Source organism: Capsicum annuum, chromosome 11 (genome assembly GCF_002878395.1).
Source record: "Capsicum annuum cultivar UCD-10X-F1 chromosome 11, UCD10Xv1.1, whole genome shotgun sequence".
NCBI lineage: Eukaryota > Viridiplantae > Streptophyta > Magnoliopsida > Solanales > Solanaceae > Capsicum > Capsicum annuum.
Genome location: NC_061121.1, coordinates 195,116,017 through 195,139,552, shown reverse-complemented (window position 1 = coordinate 195,139,552; position 23,536 = coordinate 195,116,017). Strand labels below are relative to the sequence as shown.

The window sequence follows — 23,536 nt, the reverse complement described above, 5'->3', positions numbered from 1 at the left end:
CGATTTCCAGTGTGAATCGAGTGTGGGTGTGTATGTATGTGCAATTTTAGGTGAGAATCTGATAGAGGTGAGTGTGTTCTTTGTCTATCTCCTCTCCTAGATTTGTGTGTCATAAATTACTATGTAGAGTAAATTGTGAAGGAAATCTGTGTTGTTTCCTTTAGTGAGGTGTGCTAATGGAGAGAGGCGTGAGGATGAGTAGTTGAAAGTGTGTGTATATTGAATATTTTTTGGTTCTAGTGGGTTGTAAAATGCTGTAGTGAGTGGAATTCCTCTCCAAGCTCTCCAAAAAAATGGAATATGTATCAATATATGGTGCCTTCCTTGGGTTTAAAAACGTGTAAAAAGGGTAGGGGGTAGGGTAGGGTAGAGTAGTGGTGAGGTGGGGTAGAGTTTGTTAGGATAGGGTAGGTAGGTGTTGTTTTTTAATTGGAGGGATAAGGGTTAGGTGTCTATTTTTGTTTGGGTAGGCTGCTAGGACAAGACAAAATTAGTTAGGGGATTGTTATTTTTGTCATTTGTGGAGGGATTATCACACGGGTGAGGGTACACGGTAGGATGACATAAAATGGGTAAAAGTGAATAAAATTGAACTTTAAGAGGACGAAATCACGTGTCTACACTCAGCATGTTATATTTATGTATACGTATATACATATAATTGTGTGCATTGGTTTTGGGTGATTTTAGATTGTTGATCATGGCATTATTTTATCCCTTCCCTAAGTTACATGCTAACACTCAACACGCTAACCATCTCCAAATATTGTATCCCTATGCGATATAGGAACCGGAGATACTTCTGTCTTTTCTGCACAGTGATAGGTGATCTTGGACCATTCGTGAGTCAGCTTGAAGTGGTAAGCCTCCTTTTTCTAGAAGGCCATTACTTTTTTATTTATTTCATGTCATAGATTATTTCTCATGATTTCTTTTGGCTATCCTTGAGGGCATTTCCCAACTTAAATTGTTATTGGATAGTAGAGGCTTGTGGATTATTGTGGACTTGGTATTGGTTATTAACATATCTTAGATTTACTTTGAGCTTATCTTTATCTATCCTGTTACATGTTTGGAATCCATTCACTGCTAAGGTATTATGTTCTGTTTGACTAGGCAAAGGGGGTGGTCTCCAATCCACGGCAGACTTGAGATACCCATTACCGCCAGACCCTAGTTCAGGTTGTGACAATAAGTTTGTAGCAAGGGCAAAAAAAAGTATGTTGATTGGATATTCCACTTATCATAAAGGTTATAAGGTGTATGACCTTAAGAATAAGACTATGTTTGTTAGTAGATATGTGACTTTTAGAGAACATATATTTCCCTTCAAAGGAAGGTCAGTTGACTTTGACACAGGTCAACCTTTGCTTTCAACTTTTGTAATTGATGCAGGTTATCAGGAAGTACCACATCATATTATAGAATCAAGTCAAGAACAGGTTCCCTACTATAGTGCATATGAACCAATAGAGACAACTGACAAGCTTATCATTGATCAAGTAGTGGATGTTCCTGAAACTAGTTCTATTACAGGTGATCAGTACATACTTTGACATAGAAGAGCCTCATAGCTTTAAAGAGTAATCACAAGATAGAAGATGGGTAGAAGTAATTAGACATAAAATTGCAGCCTTAGAAGAAAGTAATACATAGCCTATTGTGGATTTACCACCAAGAAAAAAGGCAATTGACTCTAAATGGGTATATAAGGTTAAGTACAAAGATAATGGAAAAGTGGATAAATTCAAAGCAAGACTAGTAGCAAAGTGTTATACTCAGAAAGGAAGGTTTGGATTATCATAAAATTTATTCACCTATTACAAAATGGTGATCGCTAGATCTGTGATTGGAGTGGTAGCCTCTTATGAATGGGATCTCTACCAAATGGATGTTAATAATGCATTTCTTCAAGGATACTTGCATGAATATTTCTTTGTGTATCTTCTATAGGGATTCCAAAGATAGGGGGCGTCTATGGTATACAAGTTCCAGAAATAACTCTATGGACTTAAACAGGCTTTAAGGCAATCAATGGAATATCAAACTTACTGAAGAACTGTTGAATGATAGATATTCTCAGATTTACATGATCATTCTCTGTTCATAAGAATCCATAAAGAAGATCTAGTAATCATATTAATCTATCGATGTTGGGTGTATTTATGCATTCTAGCGTCCCTATTCTAGCCTTTTTAGCCTTGTTTTGAGGATAATTCTAAGCTATAATGGTTGATAATGAGATAAATATGTTAAAACACATGTTTATAATGTTAAGAGTGAGTTTCAAACAGGTTTTTACCTAAAAGTTTCATTTAGAGTTCAACCCGGAAAACTAGTGTTACTAGCTTGAGCTAGGTGCTTGTCTAGTTGATTCCGGTGGATTCTATTATGTTTAAAGTGTTACAAATGATTTTATGTATAATTATATGTGAAAAAACTTAATTATAATGCTCAAGGGTCAATTGAATCAAGCCAAGGGTCAAAACAATGAGTAATAGATCAAAGTGAAAGTAGCCTATGCTTAGCTCGTGTTTCAAGTTCATCGTGTTGGATATTATGTTGTTTTAAGCTTTGAATTGTTGTATTTAATATGATTCTTGGTGAACGGATTATAATGAATTATGAAGGATATACAAGCTTCAAATCAAGTGGGAACAACTCAAAAAGGCTCAGAATGGCTCAACGAAGGCACAATACGCAGATTGACGCACTTTAGGACACCTGGAATGTCTTGGGCGCGTGTATAATTAGAAGTGGCCAATGGGATTTTGAAAAATACCAATGCATTTAAAAGAGGCCCAAAATATCAACCAATAGGTGCATGGTGGTCCTAAAGTCTATTAGCATGCGACGCATGCTTATTTCGATGCTCTCTTGCCTTAGAAAAATTTTTGAAGACAACTTCCAGAGAGTGCATGTGATTCGCATGAGATGCATGCTCTATTCCATATAAATGAAGCATTCAATGCACGCTCCACTCCACACTTGGGTGTTTTCAAGATAATTCAACTTCTATTGGGATTTGGCTTACCCTTATGCTATAAATACATGTTGTATCACGTTTTTACATACTTTTGGACATCTTGGAAGATTGACGAGGATACCACAACTTATTTTTAGGGTTTGTATCTCTTTAATTTAGTTTCTTTTATGAGTTGTATCATCAATCCAATGGATTGGATGAATATGTCCATTAAAGGCTAAAACTCCTTTTCTGGGGTTAAGGCCAAGATCATGACTACTTTTATTTTAAATTAAGTTTATTGATTTGCTTATCATTATGGTTGTTTGTTTATTCTTGTTTTAACTATTTTAAGGATTAGCTACCCTTGGAATACATCAATTATCAGCCTTGTAAACTCGGGAGAGGAAATAGGGCGATAGAATATGGGAATAAGCAAGGTTCATAGTTTTTTATAAAATAAGAATCTCGAATTAGCATCTAGGACAGGGATGTACCTAGAAGCCTTACTTGAATCATATGTAGGATGATATTTGTAAAGAACTTAAGTGAATTATTACATCCCCACTCAACGATGTAGTTGTAAGGTTTAACTTAGATAAACGATTAGAGGTTGGAAAACCATGATCATGCAATTAACTCTACGAATCAACAACCAAGATAAGCAAGTTAACGAATGAAGTTCAACAACATAGTATGATTGTTCGTAAGCCTTAACCCTGGGCTACTATCCATAGATTATCCTAAGTCATTATTTTATTTTGCATTAGTTTAGTTTAGTTTTAATTTATAACTTTAAAACTCTGTTTGCTCCTCTCCTCAATTGGTTAAATTAGAATTGGATAGGCGGCGAACGCAAGTCCCTGAGAGATCGATACTTGGGCTTTCTTGAAGCCCCTTTACTACTTGATAAAATCACATACACTTGCGTGTGTGCTTGGGCGTTGTTATCTATGTTGATAATAACAAATAGTTGATTCAAGAAGCCAAAGATACACTTCACAAGAACTTCAAAATGAAAGATTTGGGTGGACTCAGATACTTTCTTAGGATAAAAGTGATGAAATCTAAGGAGGGAATGTTACTCAATCAAAGGAAGTTTACTTTACAACAAATTTCATAAATAGTTCTTAGTGGATCTAGGCATGTCATTACTCTACTAGAACTCAGTCAAAAGCTCAGCAGTACAGAATATGACAAGCGTGATGGAATAAATGATAATATAGAATTAGAGAAAATCACATCTTATCAGAAGCTAGTTGGAAAACTCATTTACTTTACCATTATAAGACCTAACACTCATTTCAGTGTCCAAGTGCTTAGGCAGTTTATGCAATACCCTAAAGTCTCACATTAGGAAGGAACATTAAGAGTTGTAAAGTATATAAAAGGAGAACCTGGTCTCAGTGACCTACTGAGAAGACGAACACTAAGTTAACTAGCTTCATTGATATCTTAGTAAAGCTAAGATACTCTTTGATTCATTATAAATCCAATAAAAAACAAACAACAAGCAAAAACTCAGCTGAAGCTAAATATAGAAGTATGGGAGAGGTGTTAGCTGAGTTAATTTGATTGGTTGGTTTACTAAAAGATCTAAAGGTGATATCAATATGCCAATCAAAGAATATAGTGACAACAAAGCAGCTATATAAATGTAATGACCTAATTTATGAAATATTATTTTTATGTGATTTGACCATTTTACCCTTACTCATAGTTTTTACCTATTAATTTTAGTATAGGGAGATGGTTGGCACGATTCCAATGTCTTCGTAGGGCTTTGGAAGAGCTTGAGGTTTTCAGGAACTTTAAAAGTCCTAAAGTTAACTTTGATCAATATTAGATAATCTTGAGTGCTATATCGCAATTTGGACAGTTCCATTAGATCTGTAATGTAGAATTTAGGTTAGTAACAAGGTTGGTTCGGGTTTGAAACCTTTAGTTTGCATTTCTACTCTCAGTTTGAAGAACTAGTGAAGTTTACCTGAAAGGAGTTCTGAGTGATAATTTGTTGACAAAGACCTCTTTTTAAAAAGTCAACATTGTCACTGAGTTCAGAATATCAAAAATAGCCTAGTACCATAGTTAGTTTGCATTCACGAAATTTCAAACAAATCTCAAAGAATCGATCGATAACTTTACAACTTAGCAAAGTTGCTGATTTCAGCTGATATCTGGTGCAACTGCTAAAGCGGCTAAGGATCGCTTTAGCAGCAGCTCTTTAGCGGTCAAATATCACTTAATCAGTAGCCGCTTTAGTGAATAGGCTTTGTTTAAGCATTAGACGCGTTAGCGATCATTTAGCCGCTAAAGCAGACTTCGCAGTATATATATATGCCTTTTTGCTATTTTTCATCATTTTTGGATCTTAAGCTTTGGATTTGAGCAATTTTTAGGGTTTTCAACACTATTTGAGCTTGGGTAATCTCCGAAACCTTATTTTCATTACTTTATATTGATTATATTATCATACACATCCTTTAATCTTGGTCTCAAAATGGAATTTTTTATGAATTTTGCCGGTGAAGCTTTAAAATATTTTTTTCGATTTAGACTTCATTTTAAACTTATTTTCATGTGGGTTTTCAACTATAGACGTTTATAACTTTGGAGAATGTGTTTGTAAGATAAAATTCTAGTTCACCTCTTTTTTTTCAATGTATTTTTCGAACTCGTTTTGAACCTGACTTAAATATAGTTAGCATAGGTATTATTGGCTTTTTTTCAATGTATAGATGTTATATTTGTATGTTTTATTTAATTTTCAGATCATTTGAAAGGGGGAGGGCTTATGTTGAAGGATTTTAGGTTTGAATTTCAACGCTTTGAGATAGGTAATGGCCTAACTTCTTTCAGACTGGGCTTGGTAGTTAATGAATAAATAAAGCATGGAATGGGTTGGAAAAAATAACTATGAAAAATATTTTTTGAGCTATTATATATTGTATGATGCCTAAGTGGTGGTTTATATTATGTTTTCATTGACTTGTGATATTATATATTGCATGTTGCCATTGTGGGAGCTTTATTTGACATCATTGGCCTTATTTGTGCATTTGAATGCCTTTATTCTTAATATGAAACCTATGCGGGGACTTGAATTGATATTATAGGCCTTATTGAGCATTATTTGTCTTTATCATAATAGAAATGTCTGAGTTATGAATTGATATGATATTAAACATGTCTTACATGAATATTTATTCCAATGGTATCAACTACTGATATCATGAACTATTGACGTACCAAATTGATATTTTTGCTCACTTATACTCGTATTGAATGAATTTGTTATCTTCATACTTATTTGATTGTATTATATCCTAATTCATACATACACATTCATGAGCTATCGGTACCATTGAGGAAGACTGATTTTTGAAAGAAAATGAGATACTTTTTAAAATGCCTAGATCGAGGGATATGCCGGTCGGGTGGATTGAATTTGTGGTTGAGATCGATGAAAAATTTGAGATAATATACAGGTTGCGAAACCCCGATGGGTCATATTTTGAGAGCATTGAGGCTCGTAGGTGTATACAGACAGTAAATGTGATGACTTTCAAACCATTTATTTCATCATTCCTTGCATTGCATTTGCATATGCATTTCTTGTGTTACTTACGTGCAATCAGTTTTTATGTACTTTCGTGTATGCTTGATCCTTTTTTGACTTTTCATATATATATATATATATATATATATATATAAGAATTGTTAGTGGAGACGGTGTAAGTTGCCATTTGGAAACCAGTTTGTTTGCAAGTGACGTGCTCATAGTATTGCATTACTTGTATGATTTTCTACTTTGCTCAGACTGCGTATGAATACTTACTGAGTATAAGTGGACCGTACTCACTCCTATTGTACCCTTTCAGTGCAAATCCTAGCACGAGTACAACACACGGAGGTTGCCTCATGCTATTGAGTTGGTGGTTTTGAGGTACTAGCCAGCTCTAGGCTTTCATAGTCGACTCCAAACCTCCTCTTATCTATTTCTGATGTCTTTATTATTTTTGGAGACAAACAGTTGTGGTTTCGGTATTTTGGATGTATTTATTAGATGTTCTACACTTACGACGCTAGATGTTGGGATGTTATATATTTTATTCAGACTACTGCTAAATTTGCATATGCATTGGCCTGACTTTGTTCTATAAGTTTCATCTTGTCTTATTTTATTTTGTTATGAATTTTATTTTCTTTTTCGGTGTTTTTCTTATCTACTAAGGTTGGATCAGGGTAGGCCATCATGACCTCAACTTTTGAATCGTGACAACGAATAGCAGTAAATGCCATGTTCCAAGGACAAAGCATATAGAGATTGATTGTCATTTCATATATATGGGACAAAGTGAAGTCTGGCTTCATAGATCCTATATATCTTAGCTCAAACATGGAGTTAGCTGATTTACTAACAAAGGGACTTGAAGCTGGGCAACATCAGCTACTACTTTCCAAGATGGGAGAGTTAAATGTCTTCCACCCTCCATCTTGAGGGGGTTTGCTGAGTGAAATGATAGCATAAGCTAGCCATTAAGTAGTTAGTGCAGGAAATTAGCTACTTAGTAGTTATTGAATCAGTTGAGAATGACAGCTGTCCATATTGCCAACTGCAAGTTTGTTAGATGGAGGTAGAGTCGGTTGTAGAAGTCTATAAAAGGAGGTGGTTGTAGCACAAAAGGACGAACGAAATCAGAAGATATTTTTCATAATCTCAATCATGTAAATAGAGTTATTCTCTCTCGTTTGTAGAACTCACTTCCTTCTTCATTTGATTGTGATATTTTCTATCTAAATCCCTCAATTTGACATTAGGGCAAGATTTGGTGTAGAGATCCTACTATGTTCATAGATATTTTGGATATATCTGGGTCATGTCCCGACATACAGTTGATAGTATCCTTCAGAGATTTCATAGACATGAAAATACATTTCATGTATTGTTGTACAACATGTTGACATGTCATTTACAGCCCTTCTGCAAACTCATGTTTTTTTGGACTCGATCACATCTCCCATTTTGTACGAAAGTTGGTCTTTTTATGAAATGCTACACCATTCTCATCTATTTTCTCATCATCTATTATCATGTCATGGTATCGCATTCATTTAGAGCTGGTCCACTCGGACAAGTGAAGACACCGAGTCCCAGTCCGCCTCACCATGGCTTTGGGGCGTGACACATATTTTGCTCTTAGTTAGAACCCACCATGGTTTTAGGCGGGGTAGGGGTAGGCCGAAGAAGTACTGGGGTGAGGTGATTAGGCGGGACATGGAACAGTTACAACTCACCGAGGACATGACCCTAGATAGGAAGGTCTGGTAGACGCGAATTACGGCAGAGGATTAGGGCCAGTTTGGGTCGCTAGTGTAGGGATTACTTGGTGGGGGTTTTATTCCTGTTATGATTCCGTGTTCCGTGTTCCATGTTTATTACGAATCTGTGTGCTTTCCTCTGCTTTCCGTTGTTTTATATTACTTATGGGTGCCGTATTTATGTTATGTAATCTGTTTCTGTGCTCTACTATGTGTTTGTGTGGTATCTCGTGCCTTGAGCCGGGGGTCTTTCGGAAACAGCCTTTCTACTTCATCAGAGGTAGAGGTATGGACTGCGTACATCTTACCCCCCCCAGACCCCACTAGGTGGGAATACACTGGGTTTGTTGTTGTTGTTGTTGTAGTTAGAACCCACATTGTAAGTCTACAAATTTCATTCGCTGCTACAAGGCACTAAACTATGATTCGATGGTGCTACTTTTCTTGACAAATAACAGTTAAAATTGCTTCCGCGATATATCTCCTCAGTTATGTACAATAATATTCTTTAGAAGATTGCCATATGTATAATAGCCTATCAGAGACTTTTAATTCTTGAGGAATTTCCAGGGCCCCTTTCCAGTTCCTATCCTGCATGTGGTTAAATAGTAAAATAAACATATTAGCTTTAAACAGATTAGATTAGGACTGTGTTAGCAATTGACCATATATACCTCCAGAAGCCTGCTAAAGCTCTGAGGCTCATATAGATGGTTAGAGCCACCCAAATTCCGATGAATTTATGACTTGATGAAAGCATGAGCAAGAACACAATGCTGAATAAAGCCACTGCTACCTGAACACAAATGCATCATCATGATAAATGCCTAAGTTTCATAGATTCAACTTGTATGTTTAACCCGGTGAATCCATAGCACACTGAAATGTAATATCCGATGCAAAAAAAGAAAAGAAATCTCATGTGAGCTTACCATCGAGTAGGCAGAGTATGCAAAGTCAGATGCGCCAAAGTTTACGCCATCAAAGACAAAGGCCAGGGCATTGATAGGTTGTGTTGCTGCGACAAACTGAAATGGGAAGAAATTGTGAGTTCCAAAACCCAGTACTTCACTTTGAAAAGTTCACGAAGGTGTATTTACAAAGTGTATTAGGATAAGGTGGATACCGGAATGCCAATGCCAATTAGGTGGATGACATTGACATCTTTTGTGAATAATCTAGCTCCAAAATGTAACCAACTCCAAGGAATAGTGCTAGCACCAATCCTAGAACCAATCCCAACTGTAAAATTTTCAAGAATTTGGAAGTTAAAAAATAGTTCATCATTAAAGATACGCGAACATCTACTAATAGAACATCCTAGATACCTGTAACACTCTTGATGCTGTAGCAGTAGCCCTATTGAAGTCCTTCTGAGCAAATGCACTAGCTAATATTGCCTGATAGAGAAACAAAGGTTAAAGTTCGGAATTTCATTTGCATTTTGATAGTTTTGATGGTTTTATAGATTAGATAGAAGATTAATCACAGTCCTCAAAACAATCCGAATGTTAGATTGCTACAAACTGTATTATAGATTTTGAATCAAGACATATCTCTCAGATTATCCTCATTCATCTATAAAATATAATTATTCTTTCTGCGCAGAAGATTAATGTTGCGTGGTAATCAACATTAGAAAAATCTTGTGGTACTAGTTACTATTTCACATTTGGGCTTCCGGGTGAATTATTTTTTGCATTGAACTGAACAACAATGTAAGGTGCTAACTCACCTTGAGAATTCCAAGTAGGCAAAGCTTTGTTGATATGGAACCATCTTCTGGTGTACACATGGTGACCCATGACAAGTTATTTTGAGAGGGAAAATGGTGATATTTCTTCAGTAAATAAGGAATTCAAGACAATGTGGTACACTTTTTATTAGATTTTCTTCCACTTTATTACTTAAGCTTTAACTGGATTTAATTAATATTAGATACTATATAGGTAGGGTGGTGACCGGTGATATAACATCCTTTCCTGTTTGTCTACTCGAGTCAGATAGCAGCAATCATTCAAAATAGTGTTACGTAGAATGCATTCAAGTCCCGATCGGAAGACAAGGAACATAAGCCAAAGCGGAAAAAAAGCCTTGGCCGGACAGTAAACAGACAGGCAAGAACAGCAAGGGTCGCTGCCGGAAGCTTAGCAGCAATAAAAAGCAGTTCCACCCCTAACTGAATTGCGTATTTTTCTACTCATACCTTATTAGTTTATAGACAGTTGAAAGAACTTGAGTTTTAGCAAAATTAGGAAGATCATATATCACCTGACCGGCAACAGCCAAACCATCAGCTAGAAGAGATGTAGCCAACCAAACTTGCAAGCAGACCTGAAATGCAGCCATTTCTGTGGGTCCTAATCTTGCAGCCAATGATGCAGCTAAGGTTATACAGAACGTCAACACTATAACCCTCATTAACAATAGAAATCCTGAAATTCCGTAAAAAGAAGAGAATGAAAAGAGAAGGAGAGAATAGTTAATGAACTACTTCCACCTTATACTTGAACACTAGAAACTTTCTTTAATAAGTAGATCGAAAAGCAGTGTGTTCTTTGATGATTTGTGCAATTGAGTTGATCATGTACCAGAAAACAAAAGAAAAACAATCTATTTGTCAATAGTTTGCTATCCTATAAGAAGCTGCCCGCGTGCTCTCTCCATATTGAACTTCCTTTTGCAAATGCCAAAGAATCAGATGCCATTACAGATGAACACAGATACAAGATGTAGACAGACCGAATGAGTTGAACATGAGATATAAAAAACCACTAAAACTTCCTTTTGCAAAACCTTTGCAGACTGAATTCAAAAAATTCTATGAACCAAAACATTCAGCATATCATGCAACTTTTACAAGAGTTTCTGTTAAGATACGGAGTTCAGATAACTGCAAGAAGGGAAACATTAAGAATCTAACATAAGCATTTCGTAAGCCTTGTTATACCAAAATTATAGAAAACTTGTTGTTATGCATATGTTTGAAATAAAGATTAACATTGGAGAAACCTCACCATTTGTGAGAAACCAAGCAAATTGCAGATACTTTAGACTAGGTGGTAAGAGATCAACTTTTCCCATCAATCTCCAAAAAAGTATAACTGATATCACGTACCTGCACCACCAAGTCATATAATAATCTAAGTCTTACTATGTCAAAAAATACTTTTCCAGTAAAGCAATGATATATTGGATAACTGTTCTCTCACAATTTTCTAGAGATATGATAATCTACTCACTGTGAAATTACATGTGCAATTGCAGCGCCTCTGACGCCCATATGGAACTCAAAAATGAATATGGGGTCCAAAATTATATCTGTCAAATCTCCAGTCACTGATGAAATCAGAACACAAAAGGAAAAGAAAGAAACTAAGTTAGATTGTACTTATTGTCCTTGTTGAAAACACAAGTAAATTTGTCTAAACTGAATTTGAACTCCATCGGTGTTGATTCAATTTTTTAGTAGCTCAACAGTTGCAAAGAGTGGAGTTTTTGTATCTTTAAATCCTCGAAAAACTCCTTGCATGGCCAACGAGAAAAGAACTGCAGGTGCACCAAGTGACCTCAATTTCAGGTACTCTTGGACTGGTTTTAGCATGGGTGATCCCTGTTAATAAGAGAGAAATAAAAGGAGGCATATGGAGCATATATTCAACAGGTTCTACTTAACATTGTATATTTGACAACAGAATGTAGATATAATTTCAAAATGACTTCAGTGCCAGGAACCTTAAAGATTGAACCCTTCAAGTTTAAGTCTTGAATAATGAGAATAAATATTAGCCCCTCCTCGGCCCAAGAAAACAAAAAAAAAAACAGCAGACATAAGATTGCAAGGGGGTTGAAAATTTTGCATTTTACCTTTGTGAATGTTGTGTCTTTTACTACTTTATTAAGAACTTTACTTACAGATTTGATCCCCATGAAGTTTAATATAGGGTTCGCTCCAGAAATTAGAAAGGCTGCTTGGATGAGGCCAAGGATGGCACCGATAATCAATGCAGACGATGCAGATGGAATGTGCCTCTTTTCACGCTTTGGCTTCAGTACTTCAAAAGTGGTAGCTATCGTCTCGGACTTGTACTGACTCCCTGCAGAATCGATTAATAAAATGGAAGACAATATCATTATCACGAAGCGGAAGGAACTTAGATTTATTTGATCTTCTCCATATATTGTAACAAAAACATGTTGAGCATGGATTTACAACATACCATTTTGAGGTATTAGCTCTTTGTTTTCACTATTTGATTGCGACTCTGTATCCAATCCTTCAGCATCTTGTGATTGTAGATCCTGGATTTCAGTATCTCGTGGTTCAGGGCTTACTTTTGCAACGGTATCCTCCTCAGCAACAAAAGAGGTAGTGACACTGACAAGCAGAAATATTGCAAGCCTCGATGCTTGATTGAAAACAGCAATCGAAACTCCCACAGCAGCAAGCTCAACAGGGCCTGTAACGAACAAATTTTGATAGTTATAAATTGTGTTCCTACAAAGTGGTAGGTGGTAAAACTCTAATGGATTTTACATGGTTGTAATCTTGTTAAAGTTGAATGTTACCTACTTGGCCGTTGAATGCTGTATCAACGAGAGATGCAATAGGACCTGTTGTTAAAGCTAGTGCAGCAGGGAGGGCAATTCTTGCAATCTCTAGGCCTAACTCATCCACTTTAAAAACTGATCTGCTCATGCCACACAATTAATTGGAAAACGAGAATATATTACTAGTAACTTGTGAAAATCTCAATTCAAAAGTGTCTTAGGACATTAAATTAATATCAGCACATAGCACTACTTTATGAAGTGTTCTTCAACAACGAAAAAATCTGAAGTAAATGAGCAAGTCCATCATCTGCAACAAAAATTGATCTAATAGATTTTCAAGAAAATAACCGAAGTACAACTATTCAATCAGCTGAAAGATAACTATACGTCATACGGAATTAGCAATTTGAAAAACAAGACAGATTACGTGCTACATTATGTAAATATTGACAAAGTGGGTGAACAAAGTACCTTATGGATAGTAGAAAAGATGGAGAGGCTATTTATAAGGCGCTGAATACTCTTAATGGTGTGAGATCTTTGGATGCAACAGTACGGCTTGGCCAAAGCATACAATATCATATTAAGAGTATCTTTGGGATTGGTTAGCCCAACAAGAAAGCACATTAAAATAGACTGCTAGTGTATGTATTCATTACAATGATTATCACACATATGAACAAGGAAAAAAAGACTTAGAGAAATACCTTGCTTCCCTAAAAAAAATGCAGAGTGGGACTCTTCCATTATCTGAATATGGAACTTCTTTCTCAGCCATACTCATAGCTAACTCCCCTCACTGAAAATGCCAAATTCTCAATATCAAATACAATTCAGATTTTCTTCACATGCATTTATATGTATATCTAGCCCCCCACCCTCACATACACACCACCACCAAGACTCCCAACAACTTAACACACACATAAGTACTAGTACGTGTTGTGTGTGAATGCAAAGAAGGTTGAGGAAGATACAACAAAGTAACAACTTACTTTCAAGAAAAGTTGAATGAATTAAGACCAGACAAAGAAATAGTTTCAAGAATTCGAAGTTTAGTGAAGAAAAGAAGTGTCATTTTCACTTGAATTATAGTATAAACCTTTTATACCAACTTACAAGAATTTTATGAACTTGAGAGATGAAAAGATAGAGAGAGAAGCTTGAACTTCAAAAGAGAAATAATTTTGTTAGCTTTTTATGAATTGTTTTCGTTGTTCACAAAAAAGTACCTCTCTATTAATGGACTTGACTTAAAGATGCAAATGAGAGGAATACAAATTCTTTTTTAATGTACATTCTTTAGGCTGCAGAACAGGAGGTCGCGGTAAAATTCTTTCATATAATTTTTTTTTTATATAAGTTAGTATAAGTTACGAAAATAAGTACGAGTTACAACTGTGAAAATAATTAATAATGCTTATATTATTAGAACGGGTCATCTGCATCATATTCTTTGAAATATGATACTATTTGATATTATTTTTGAATTTTGATAAAAGCAAAATGTTCCATACACCAAATTATTTATTTTCTTCGGGTATAATATTTTGAGGTCCCACAACTTAAATTGAGAGAAGTTTCTCAAATTCCTGGAAGACCAAAGTCGTGATGTTTGATTTGACACGTATATTTTTTCCTTGGAATCCTAGTTGGTCACTTTTTTTCTTTTTTTTTTTTTTAAGAGAAAAGAGTCTAAAGTATTCTTCACCTATTGAAAGTGCTACAAGAATATCCTCATTCCAGGCTTTATAATACCCTTCGTATTTATTTTTGAGCTGCAAAATGCCCTTCATATCCACCTTTTAACTTCAAAATATTCTAATATTAAACAACTCTAATATTAAATTAAAAAAATATTAATAATGTGTTAACTTTCTATTATCCCATTTAATTAATAAAATATTTTCTCCGTTTTAAAAAAAATGACCTAATTTGACTTGATACAGAATTTAAGAAAATAAAGAAGATTTTTAAATTTTGTGGTATTAAATTAAGGATATGTCAAATATATCAAAATATCCTTCAATCTTGTGGTCTTAAACATACTATGTGAAAAGTTAAAATTAAAAAATTACAAAAAAAATGAAAAGAATCATTCTTTTTTAAATGGACTAGAAAAGAAAAAATAGGTCTTTTTTTTAAAACGGAGGGAGTAATAAATAACCTATTTTCTCCATTATTTTCGTGTTTGATGTAGTGAATGATTATTTTACTTATTTCTGATTAATATATATTTGTTAAAAATTACATATGGACATTTTTTGTATGTTACATTTTTTCTATATAATTTTGAATTTGAATCTAATTTTCGAATCTTGTAGTGGAAAAGATACACCAATATACTTGAATATTTTTACTTTGATTTTTTTATTGAGAAAATACATAAATAACCCACTGATGTTGTCCGAATTTTTCAAAAAGACACTTAAACTTTAGATACCACCTATTACCCCATGATACTTATTTAATCCCTTGTAAATACACCATTTTGACTTAATTTTTGGCTCTGCGTATAGTCACGCATGCCAGACGCGTGAACGATTAAATATAATTCAGTTCACCAATTAAAATCCGTCACGTGTCAATTAATTGTCAAAAAAAAATCCTTGTTCTTCTCCATTTTAAAATCCGAATCTGTTCTCTATTAACATAGCCGTTGGCTATTTTGAAGAAAATTTGTCTCTCTTTCTAATCTTTTCTCAATAAAATCAACCTTAAAAGGTAAGATGTTTTCATTTATGTTGTAATTTCTAAAGAAATCCAGTCCTAAAAGCTTTAATTTCGTCTTAATTTTTTTAATTTTTTTGAAATCATGTTAAATTTTGTGACTAGGTGTGTGCCGAAAATAGTTTTACAATGTCAAATGCAATCTTGAATCGAATTTGTAATGACGAGAACGATCCCATGTTGCGTGTAAAAATACGATGCAAACATGAATACTTACTGTCAATGCAAACGTCATGGTCGGAGGACAACCCAGCTAGAAGATTTTGGTCTTGTCCACGCTATCGTGTATGTCCTATACATATTTTCTTATTTCTCCTCTTGTTTGAGTTCAATAGATTTGCTTATGGCCCCTTTTAGGAGAAATCATGCAACTTTTTTAGATGGAGGGACCCGGAAAAGATTGATTTACAATCGAAGACAGTTATTCTGAGATTAGCGAAGAGAATCAAGGAGTTGGAAAAAGCATTGAAATTTTATGAAAGTAATGGCAAATGGGTGTTGAAGAAGGGGAAGAATATCAAATGTTGTAATTGAAAGCTCATCGTCATGATTGTCGTAGTGTTTTTTTTATTTTGAAATAGCATTACCAAGAGAACGGATGATAAATGTAGCTGTGTGCAATTGAAATTGTCATAGTCATTCTCTTGTTCTACAAAATAGTGTTCGTCTTTTCTCTTGTCGGAATAGTAGTTGCTTAACAAGATGAAATTTTGATTGGTTGTGTAACACTAAGTGTTCGTCTTTTCACTTGTCGGAATAGTAGTTGCATAACAAGATGTAATCTATTTTGTATTAATATATTGTGTAACACCTATGCAATCTATTTTGTATCAATATATTATGATATTGACGACATTTGTGAGCATTCAAAATATAATGTGCAGTGAATAGACTAACAAGGCAACCATAATGAGAGAAAATGAGAACTTCATTTCAACGCATTCATTGTTTCAATTTGAACAACAACGCTTGTTTTTTTTGGTACCTAACAAAACAAACTGTCCAAAACATTGTTCCATTGCTACAAAATAAAATCAAAATGCTATCACCGTTAACAAAACATACAAAAATTAAGTGTTTGTGATAATATCAACAATCTCCATCAAAATATACACATCATATCAGCAAGATGTCCTACTTCCATGATACATGAGTCTTCCTAGTTGAAATAATGTTTTTGCCTGGAGTTTTGATAGTAGCTGCAGACCTCATTTGAATAACCTTTTCAGCCCTCATTTTTTCAAGTTGCGATTGGTAATGGCCGACTTTTCTTTCCATTTGAATCTTTGTCTTGGTGTGTAGCCAATATCGTCAACCACACATCAGACCTCTTGGTGACCTTTGCATCAGTGCTAATGACTATTCTAGTTGGCATTTCAGGCTGCACAAATAAATTACAGAAATTATAAGGCAATCTTCAAAAATTTCAAGCTGCACAAACAAAAATTCTACAAACTACTTACATTAAGAGTGGTAAAGTCATCTTCAGCTTGGTATATTTCAATCTCCACACTCCTTGGCCTTTTAAAAGTTCTAGTATATCCTCCACTGTTGACATCATGGTCAAGCCTTTGAGGAGGAACACCCCTTCTTATGCCCCTTCCACTGGCAGAACTGATTTGGCTCTCTTAAGTCATTCCTCTTCCTCTCCTATTACTACTTTCTTAACCATTTAAGATATTTGGAACACTTGAACCACCTGAAACACTGGCTTTTTCTCTACCTCTTCCACTAGTAGCACTTGCAATGTTTTTGGTGGTCTGACTATTGAGATATTAGTACACAGGCTTAAAAAAAATATTATACTAACAAATAAATAAATATACCTCTTGCTGGTAAGATGTTCCAGCTGCATGACTTGGACCACTGCCCCTTGCTCTCCCTCTTTCTCTACTAGTAGAAGCTCCAACCTGTGTTTTAAGAGATTAGTCATTGCTCTTAACAAAATATATATTAGATAATGATTATAAAAATACTTGTGCCTGAGAAGATGTTTCGGCTGATTGACTTTTACCAGGTTGATTTTTTGTAGAACATGTTCTTTTATTATGTCCCTGTATACCACATTTTCTACAAGTAATTACAATACCACATTTGCTAAGTTTTTCAGTTTCTCTACTTTCATCAGCCTCTTTTTTTCTAATTTTTGTGTTCTTTCAGGAAGCTTCCTGATCTTTGATGGCTTCGCAATAGGATTATTTGATGTTGGCAATATTTTTATGTTATTCATTAGCTGAATAAAATGAGCATATGTTCTGAGGTAGATATCCTTGTGATAGCAGGTGTCCACAAAATTAATGAGCTCTTATTCCTTGTGGTGAAGGGCAGCAACACTATGAGGACAAAAAATGCCCCTAAGCTGCCAAGCTCTACAACTAAAACTCCTACTAACAATGTCAACAGTATGAGTACAACCCCTGTCAATAATCTTAAAATCCCTTTCCCCATTTCAAGATAAATTGCACTGCATTGACTTATCAATATTTTTTTGTAAAATCTTCAAAGCCATTGGAGAAATATCAGTGATCCAAGTATTTGAAAACTGTCTCAATTCACCAATTCTTTTCATCATTTTTAGCCTAATCTCATCAAGCATTGTGATGATTGTTTTGAACCTTGCAGGAAGTACTCATGCATTAAAACTCTCTGTCATATTGTTGTCCATAATATCACATTTGTAATGCTCTTCAAAGTATCTTTTGCACCATGTCTTCAAATTATACCACAAAAGATCATCCAAATAATTCCTCCCCAACATCTTCATTGCTTCTATATTCTCCTTCAATTCTACTTCAAATGTGGATTTTGCAATCTTTCAAAATACTTTTCTTCCTTCTATACCTTTTCAGAGTTTAGACTAATTAGCAAGAACATGTCTTGCATATTTTCTATTTTCAACCAGTGGCAGTAGCTCATTTATAACTATTTTTAGTCCCTAACAAAACAAAATAAGTATATTAATCTATCAGCAGTTGTTAAAAAAAAGAAGCAAATAGTTGTTAAGAATAGAGTCATACTTTTTGCATATCAGATATGATGCTCAATTAATGACCTTTTCTAAGCTCAAGGTCATACTTCAGCAGTTCAACAAATCAACCCCATGTAAATTGATTCTCAACCTCAACAACTGCCCAGACAATAGGCAGTATTTGGTTGTTTCCATCTCTGCAAGCGACCACCAACATTTGACCTTTGCATACACCTTTGAGGAAACAACCATCCAAACCAATCAATCTTCTAGCACCTCCAACGAATATTTTCTTTAAAGCATGAAAGCACACATAAAAATCCTGGAATATTAATTGTCCAGTCTCATCAATATCTCCAACTTTGACAACACAAGTGTTACCTAGATTAGTCCTCAAAATCTCATCCCTGTAATAAAAATTCCTACCATACTTCACAATGTGATCACCCATAATATCTTGTAGCACTCTAGACCTAGCTTTTCTCATAGTTATTTCACCAACATGGATATTCAACTCCTTTCTAATAATCTCCTGTAACTGAACAACTCTAATGATTGGTTGTTGACTAATTCTGTCTTTATACTTACTTGCCAGAAATTTTGAGTTGCAAAGATAGTTAAAAATTGATCTTAAATAAATATGAATAGGGTTGTATCATTTAACAATAAAATTTCCACTACTCTCATCCTTGCTAGCACACAACAATCAAGAACAAGTGTATTTGCAGCACCTCACTCTAACTCTAGAAGGCTCATTCAAATACTTTTCAATTTGAATCTTTTCTTGAATTTCATATCTAACGACTGCCAGCCTAAACTCCTTTAAACTTGAAAAAATCAACTCTAATTCTCAAATAATTTTTTCACAAGTTTCATAAAAAAACAACTTTGTTTTTTTTGTTCTTTCTTCTCACAGATTGTTGTACTACTTCATCACCATCTTCACCATTTCCCCAACCTACTTCATCATATAATTCAAAGCTAGGAGCTTCATCACTTAGGTAGTAAAGTTCATCACCTTCTAGTTTACCGACTCGGCTATCCCTAGTGCCAATATTTGACTCATCATACCCTATATCTGGACCCTTTTCACCAACATTAAACTGTTCAACTGCTGTTCCTTTACTTCTTCTTTGTGACCTATTGAAATGTCTTTTATTAGCCCTTATATCAATATATTCTTGATGGACATCACTGTCAACATCACTGTCCAGACTAGTATTTTTTTCTGAATCTAAATCTTTCTCTAAATCATCATCACTTGGATCCTCATCTATTGTAGGGTCCAAAGACTTGGAAGGTATATTAAAAGGAGGAGACTTATCATGAGGGTTGGAAGGAAAATTGGGAGTAGAAGGCTGAAAAATAGGGCTAGAAGCAATACCCTCATTAATAGGGTTCAAATGTTCCCTACCTACCCCATTTTTCGCTTGTATTAAGGAAATACTCTAATTCAAGTGGGGCTTGAACAGTTTCACTCACCCCATGTGAAACATACACCTCAAGTTCATCCTCATTTTTTAACTTGCTGATAGTGTCACAAATAACCTTATCACATTTAATTTCTATCAAAAAATCATCCCATTTAACAAAGAAATCACATTGAGTTGAATATCCTAGATATTTAATGTAGTCTCTTAACTTAAAGTAGGATATCATATCAATATCTTTATCAAAAAATTCAGTCACAGGCCCACCAACATATTCAGGTGGGAGATCAAAGTCTATTTCACCCCATGATACCATCTTAAAGTTACAAGCACAAATGACATTGAAAGATACCTGTAAAAGCAATAATTCAACCACACAAACACATTAAAATCAGTAAACAAAGAGAAAAAATACCACATCACATCCCAACCCACCCTCACTTGACACACCCAAAAAGAATTCTGAGTTGTACATGTTACTACAACACCGTAACAGTAACAATAATATATGCAAAAAATCGACAAACATCCAACAAACACGTAAGTCAATATGTTCATATTTGCATTAATTTCAGTACATTATGTTTTTTCCCAAAAAAACACAACTTCGAAGAATCCATCAAATCGATAAAAATTAAACAAAGACGTTATACATGCATAAGTCAATATGTTCATATTTGCATCAATTTCAATAAATTATGACCTAAAAAAATATTTTCTCCCAAAAAAATACAACTTCGAAAAAGCCATGATTAGAGACATTAAAACTACAATGCACAAATTCCTAACCTGTAAAATCCTCTACTCTTAGGTTAATATGTATTTTCCCCAACAAATTTATCTTCCAAAGACCTTCAATCTCCTTCGAATGTGAGCTTAGAGTGTAAGTCGTCAAAGAAAGGAAAGAAAAATCGAAGAAGAGAGAGAGAGAAATGGAAAATAAATCGTGAAAAATGATTGAGGATATTTTATTACAATCAGGTTGGGTTATTGGGTTAAACCCAACGTTTTAATAATTAAATTATTATTTAAAGAGAGAGTGTCAACCACGCGCCTAAAGGTTGCAGCAGAATATGATCAAAATGGTGTATTTATAAGGGATTAAATAAGAATCGTGGGTTAATAGGTGGTATCTAAAGTTTAAGTGTCTTTATGAAAACTCGGACAACATCAGTTGGGTTTTATGAGTCATATTTAATTTCTCTGAATGCGCGAAAAAGGATCTCAAACTAGACTAAGGGGGTTCTTGATCTCTGATAGATTCTGTGTAATAAACTTTATGGGTTTACATTTTAGGATAAGGAATTTAATTTTGAGGCATATGAAACTAAAAGTATTGCAGCTACGGAAAAACAATTTTATCAAAAATATTTCAATAGGTTTAGGCAAAAATAGAAAGGGATTGTTTGGTAGAGTGTATTACAAAAATAACACATTCATTAGTCTTGTGTATTATTAATATCTTATTTGGTACAATTTTTTAGTTAACAAATTAACTAAAAAATTATCTCCTAAGTTAAAAATTCTTGAGACAAGTACCAATAAATTAATTAAAAAATCTCCTCCAAGCATGTGTACCACCACCAATTTGCAGACATTGATCACTCTCAAAAGCTACTTGTTTGGCCTAATTTCAGAATCTTGGGTGAGTATCAATCACTTAGTAGGATTAGAATGGAAAAAAATTATCTAAATAGGTCAATTTCAAAAGGTTTATCAAATTTGCCGAAGCTTACTAGAACTTCAAGATAATCTAGATGGATCTATTAGCGTTTGGGTGGGGTTTTTAATTTTTTTAATCAATGAAAAGTTAATACATCATTAATGAAGTTTTTTTTAATTAAATATTGGGGTTGTTAAATATAAGAGCATTTTAAAGCTCAAAGGTGGATGTGAAGAGTATTTTGGATCCCAAAGATGGATCTTAAAGGGCATTATAGAGTCGAAAAGTGGATGAACGGTATTTTTGTACCATTTTTCATAGGTGAAGGATATTTTAGATCCTTTTCCGTCTTCTTGATAGCTGATACGTTATTATTTTATTTTTTCCATCTTAATTTATAAGACATAATAAAAAAGGTAACATTATTTTGAAGATAAATTAAAAAGTAAAAAAGCATTACATAAATTAAAATAAAAAGAATATTATTTATACAAATCTTTTGTTAATATATTTTAGAGTATGAACTCATAATAACTCACGTTTGATTCCTATATTTAGGAACATTAAATCAAATTACTGACACATATTCTCCATCGATTTTTGTCGTATATAAATTAAATTTATTTTATAAATATTTAATATTTTAAACAAAAAAGTAAATCTTTATATAAATTATTCTTATTACTATTTTTTAGTTAAACTATACCTTTAAATAAGTAAAAAATATTTTTAAAATTAAAATAAATCAATTAAATAAAGTGTCTGCAGAAATTTTAAAGTCAGGTGGAAGATAGTATGAAAAACATGGGAGAGATCAATAAACTTTTTTGCTTAAATTAGGTTAACAATGTGAGAGTAGTGCACGTACATTGCATGTTAGCTACCTTGGAAATTTGTGTTTGATTTTTTTGTTGTGAATGAGGTTTATCACATAATTTTTAGGTTAGGTGGGAATGAGAAATGAGAGAGACTTTTTTTTCACATGTGGGAAAGAAATTTATTGGATGCAAAAATGGTTATTTCGGGATAATTAATACCGGGATTAGTTATTTTGGGATTATTCGGGATAACTTATCCCACCATGTATATGGGATAAGTTATCTTGGGGCTAAGAGAAAAATGGTGAGATAAGTTATCCCGGGTTGGATTAATCCCTCCAACCAAACAAAGAAAAATGTGTTCTTTTATTTTATTTCGGGATAATTAGTTATCTCGGGATAACCATTTTCAAACCAAACGACCCAGAGTGTTTTTACTTTAGCCTAAAGAGTTGAAAAAATGATTTTTTTTTTTGTGTGTGTATCGTGCTCAATTTTAATTTTTCTCATCTTATGTTAAATAAAGACAATGATATTGTCACTTTTTTTTTTTTTTGTAAAGGCAAAATTTTCAAAAAAGGTATCTGCCGAAACTCGACTATAAACAAATTATTCTTCACTTTTTGTGCTACTTAGTTTCGAAAATAAAAGTGTGAGGTGTTAAATGTGATTTGTTCCATTTTTTTAAGTTTGTCGAGGTTCTATAACTTGAAGGGTCACTATTATATATAGAATTGTTGATTTTATTCTTGTCTTGTGAGGAATTAATTTGAAACCTTGAATAAAAGTAAGAAAATTAAATTCCTCACAAACACTCTTAAAAATCAGTAGACTCGAAATTAGTTTAACGTACCATTACAAATGTTCCTTCAACAATTCTGATTTACAATACAGTTGATGACAATTTATTTCCCTTAGTGACGACACCAAAAATTTAATAAGGTGTTCAAAAAATTCAAAACTTCTATTTATGCATGTAATTTTACAAACGTACTAGATTAAGTTGAACTTCTTACATGAATGTGGCTCCGCCACTGTTTTTCATGTGGCATGGTTCCATTAAAAATTTATTTGGACAAATGTGAA

The 23,536-nt window shown here is 33.9% G+C and overlaps 1 protein-coding gene across 1 annotated transcript; it reads right to left on the bottom strand.

Moving 5' to 3' along the window:
* Positions 1 to 8,726: 8,726 nt before the first annotated feature.
* LOC107854174 (protein DETOXIFICATION 42) lies at positions 8,727 to 14,118 on the bottom strand. The gene is given in 15 exon segments (XM_016699165.2): positions 8,727 to 8,878; positions 8,962 to 9,083; positions 9,220 to 9,315; positions 9,414 to 9,481; positions 9,484 to 9,529; positions 9,616 to 9,687; positions 10,559 to 10,722; positions 11,305 to 11,405; positions 11,530 to 11,623; positions 11,762 to 11,900; positions 12,203 to 12,384; positions 12,508 to 12,747; positions 12,857 to 12,978; positions 13,549 to 13,640; positions 13,961 to 14,118. Coding segments are annotated over 14 exon segments (1,566 nt in total). The 5' UTR covers positions 13,626 to 13,640; positions 13,961 to 14,118; the 3' UTR covers positions 8,727 to 8,835.
* Positions 14,119 to 23,536: the final 9,418 nt, after the last annotated feature.